This window comes from Empidonax traillii, unplaced genomic scaffold (genome assembly GCF_003031625.1).
Source record: "Empidonax traillii isolate 1590-97213 ecotype Southwest subspecies unplaced genomic scaffold, ASM303162v1 scaffold1417:size190790, whole genome shotgun sequence".
Lineage (NCBI taxonomy): Eukaryota > Metazoa > Chordata > Aves > Passeriformes > Tyrannidae > Empidonax > Empidonax traillii.
In genome coordinates, this window is record NW_020956610.1 from 89230 (window position 1) to 93633 (window position 4404).

General features: G+C 64.6%; 1 protein-coding gene across 1 annotated transcript in view; it reads right to left on the reverse strand.

The window, feature by feature from the left end:
* Nucleotides 1-393: 393 nt before the first annotated feature.
* Nucleotides 394-4404, reverse strand: part of TMEM59L (transmembrane protein 59 like) — a 6162-nt gene continuing 2151 nt past the window's right edge. Inside the window, exons 2-6 of the mRNA XM_027907193.1 lie at nucleotides 3212-3358; nucleotides 3020-3119; nucleotides 2581-2692; nucleotides 2337-2454; nucleotides 394-2129 (exon numbers count right to left, since the gene is read on the reverse strand). Coding sequence (XP_027762994.1) covers nucleotides 1971-2129; nucleotides 2337-2454; nucleotides 2581-2692; nucleotides 3020-3119; nucleotides 3212-3358 — 636 coding nt within the window. The 3' untranslated portion in view covers nucleotides 394-1970. The remainder of the gene's footprint in view (nucleotides 2130-2336; nucleotides 2455-2580; nucleotides 2693-3019; nucleotides 3120-3211; nucleotides 3359-4404) is intronic.

The following is a 4404-nucleotide window of genomic DNA, read 5'->3' on the forward strand; positions in this document are numbered from 1 at the left end:
CCAGGTGTCGAGGGGGGACTTTCAGTGGGAAAATCCCTGATTCCCCGACCTTTGCATGTGCCTACAGCCCTCCCCCGCTGCAGCATCCTGGTCTCCTCCTCCTCCTCCTCTTCCATGCAGCTGATGGTGGGATGTGTTGGGGTGAATAAGCCCCTGCCCAGCCAGGGGCACCAGTAGCAGCTCCCCCAGCAGCTCCTCTTTCCACCTGAGTGTCCCAGTCCTGCAGCAGAGAGGAGCATCGCTCCACAGCCACGTCAAACATCCCAGCAGGGAATTGTCTCCAGCTCAGTTTCCACAGGCAGGATGGCAGGCTGGGAACAGCCCTGTGCCCTCCCACCAGCCCCGTGTTGGGGGATCAAACCGGCATCCCATGGAGTCACTGACTCACCCAGCTCTGGTACAAACCTTTTATTCCCCCTCCCAGCTCAGGGCTGGGTTTGCCCCGTGGAAGCGAAGCCGGGAGGGCTCCACGGCCGCCCTGTCCCTGGAATTTTGCATCCCGGGGATCTGCCGTGGCCGGAACATCACAGGCTCCACCGAGCTTCACACCGAGCCAAAAAGCAACAACAGAAAGTGTAGCCCCAAAACGGACACGAGACCACCCCACCCCCCCAACCCCCAACCCACCTCCCCAAACCCAGATATGTTGAGTGGGTGACAGTGATACGGAGCAGCACGAAACGGGTGGGGATGGGGACAAGAGCCCCCCGTCCCACCACGCCAGCCCCGGGGAGCGGCCGGCACACAGAGAGAGCCCAAAAACCCAAGGTGGGGGGGGGTCAGGGGTAATAAGTTAATCTGTACAGACGTGTTAAGTGACAGGGGGATGGTAGGGCCACCCTCTGGCACAGGGGTGTCCCCGTGGGGCGCCAGGGGCCGAGGAACCACATGCCTGTGCAAATCAAACCACAGAACGATGCACGAAGTGGAGTGATGGAGAATGGGGGGGACGTGGGGAGGTGCCTCGGCTCGCACTGGGAGGGAAGGGACCCCTCCATGCCAAGGGGAGGTGCCAGGGTGAGCAGAGGGGGTCCCTGTTGGCCAGGAGGCCCAGGGACACGGGGACAGGCTGCTGCCAGGTTCCTGCCATCAGCCACAGTCCCACAGGCTGAGCTGCTGCCAGCATCGGGCAGGAACGCTGGGCCCAGGAAGGAGCCATCCCAACAGGATGCTGAGCGCAGGATGGAGCCGTCCCAGCAGCTCCCACCTCCCGCCCAAGCTTGGAGTGGGGGAAATGCCACCTCATCCCCTTCCTGGTCCCACCAGCCACCCGTCGGCATCCAGGCCGGCACCCCAACGGCGTCATGGAGCAAGGAGGGGAAGGAGCCATCCCAGGGCCCCTCCACAGCTCCGGGAAGGGGCCGGCTGGGTCCTCGCGTGGGCACGGAGGCGGCGAGATCCGCTCCCCTCTCCGGCTGCCAACGCCAAATCCATTCGCCACGTTCCGGCTCCCCGAGGCGGTCGGCTCCGGCCGGCGGAAGGGAGTTCCCAGGGCCGGAGCCGGCGCCTTGGAGGCTCAGCCCAAGGTGGGAGGCCGGGGATGTGCCGAGCCAAAGCTCAGAAGGCTGCAGACACTCTCCATCCCCCACGGCAGCCGGCTCCCTCCTGCCCAGCGCTGGACCCGTGCCCGGAGGGCCTCGGGGCCCCGGCGGCTCCGGGCGGGAGCAGACAGACCGTCCTGCTCTGAGGACGGGCTCCCTCCGGCCTCCTGCCTCTGGCAGCTCCTCTCCTGGCTCTGGAGAGCTGGAAACCAGGACCCCAGCGCACGGCACATCCGTGGAGGAGGCAAAGCCGCCTGGCTCCTGGAGCCTCCTCCACAGTGGCCATCCCTGGGGAGGAGAGCAGGACCCAGCTGGATTGTGCTCCCTCTGGGAGCTCGGGATGTGGGACAGCCAGAGGGGCAGCGGAGCAGGATGGGGGACGATGCCACGGGGACGGTGACAGGGAGGTGACAGGAAGGGGTGGGAGCACTACAGGATGGTCTTGTCCAGGTCGACTTTGAGGGGCAGCGGCCCCGCGTCCTCCCCGTGCGCGGGGCACAGGGTGACGGCGATGACGGGTGGCAGCGGGAAGGTGCCGGGGCCTCCCAGGTCCTCCAGGTACTCCTTGTCCCCGTTGATGCTCAGAGGCTGGAAGAGAGGCAGAGGCGACCGTGCAGGCCCAGAGAAGGGGACAGGAGCCCCTCACCCCCTTCTGGGAACACCACGGGGCTGGCTGGGGACACATGGAGAGCCCCACAAGCGCTGGGGACCACCAGCACCGCACAGCGACATCTCACCCAGCCCTGGTGGGCATTGGGGACCCCCCCCCCGCCCCAGGCTGTGCTCCCCCCATACCTGGGTCTTGACGTGCTGCTCGGGGGCGGTCACCAGGCTGGCACAGCTCAGCCACAGCATCACCATGATGGAGAGGAAGAGGCAGGCGGCCAGGATCCAGCGAGGGAGGCCCGAGCGCCTGTAGCACCCCACCACCCCCCACCAAAGAAAAGGGCACCAGTTTATGGCAGGGCACAGGGAGGGCTGGGAGTTGGGGTTGGGGGGAAGCTGCTCCAGCACGTCCAGCAAGTCCCAGGCCACTTACTTGGACATGCAGCCCAGGAAGTCGTGCTCCTGCTGCGGGGGCTCCGGGGGGTGCGCCTTGGCTTTGCCCCTTGGCTCCTTCATGGGGGGCTTCTCCCCCCTCACCCTGGGTCCTGGGAGGGCAGAGGCGATGCTGAACCCAGGCAGCCGTGTGGGGACACCCCCCAGGCTCCCCATCCCTTTGCCAGCACGTGATGGGGGGGTCCCCCTCTCCCCACGGGGGACTCTCTGCCACCTGAGGGGGCACAGAGGGTCCTGGCAGCCTCCTAGAGCAGGTTCCCCAGTCCTGAGCCCCCCCATCCCTGCGTGGGTGGGGCTGTGGGAAGCGGATCAGACCCGGCAAGCGGGTAATTTGTTTGGCTCTGGAGGGCTCAGACAGGAGCCAGGAGGGCTCCAAGGCTCCCAACCCCCCACCCCCAGCAGCCCAGACACCCCCTCACCTGTGTGGGGCTGGGGGACACGAGGGCTGGATCCTGGTGCCTGCTGTGCCGGCTGGACCTCCAGTGCCTCAGGTGCCGGGTACTCCATCTCCGGCTGGGACTGGATCAGCAGGGAAAGAGGGAGAAGGAGGTGAGCAGGGGGGTCCCCACCCCTCTTGGCACCCCCAGAGAGGGCCCGTGGGACACCCCCACCTGAAACACCACGACTTTGCCATCGTCCGCCTGCAGGTAGAAGGTCCAGGTGGAGGAGATGAAGCTCTGGGCGGAGCTGACGATGTCGTTGCAGAAGGTGGAGACCAAATCCAGCAGGGAAAACGAGGGCTCCTCCAGCTCCAGGCTCTGCAAAGGAGCAGGGACACCGTGTCACTGCTGTCCCCTCATCACCCACCCTGCTGGACCCCATCCTGGCTGAGCCGGGTGCTCGAATCCGGGCCTCGTCCTGCTTCTCCCGGGGACGGATGGGGCTGTGCTGGGGCTGCTTTCCAACCCCGGGAGGGTCACTGGGTGGTCCCTGGGGTCGTCACCCAGCCCCAGGACCGCCCCCCTGGGGTGGGATCCCCCTCATCTGGGCCGTGCAGCCGCCGGTGCCGCGGGCGTTGCTCTCCTGGCAGCCTCCCGGTGCCCTGGATTCTTGGCCGTCGCGGCGGTTTGTTATTTTTAAAAGCATCCCTGCTGGAATCCGCTTGGCTGCTCCCTGCCACTGGCTTCCCAACATTTTCCGACAGCCCCTTGCACGGTCAAACCAGCAAACAGGAAATAAATAGGTCAGATTCTGTATCTAATTATTATGCTAAATCTGCTCTGCCCGCTCGTCTGGGAACCCGAGGAGAAATGCTTTGGGTGGGTGGAAGAGGGGGTGAGGGCCCTCCCTGCCAGCCGGTCGCCCCCCAGATGCTCATCCCTGGCCTTGGAGAGGGGCTGGGAAATGGGATCAGACACCGGGAAGGTCTGACAAACAGGCTGCAAAGCGGTTTTTTCGGAGGAGCCGCAGCTTTTTGTGGCACAGATTTGCCTTTGTCCGCACGTGCAGGAAGCCAAAAGCCTCTTCCTTGGGCCAAAGTCTGATTTAATTAATTGGCCAAAAGCTGGATTAATTAAATGTAGGAGGGGAAAGCGTTGCTAATTGCTGGGGAGGATAACAAATCAGAACTGGGGGAATCTGCCACAGCTTCCAGTCAGATCCTCTCCCCCTGGGAACTCACTGGGATCACCAGGCCTGGCCCAAGCCCAGTCCAGCCCAGTCCAGCCCAGTCCAGCCCAGTTCAGTTACTTATCATGCTGTGGACAAAAGCAACACACTGGGCCAGCAGTGGTTTGGCTCATCCCAGCACACCCAGAGCCCCCGATCCACACGGATGGAGGGATGTGGGCATGGATGGACGATG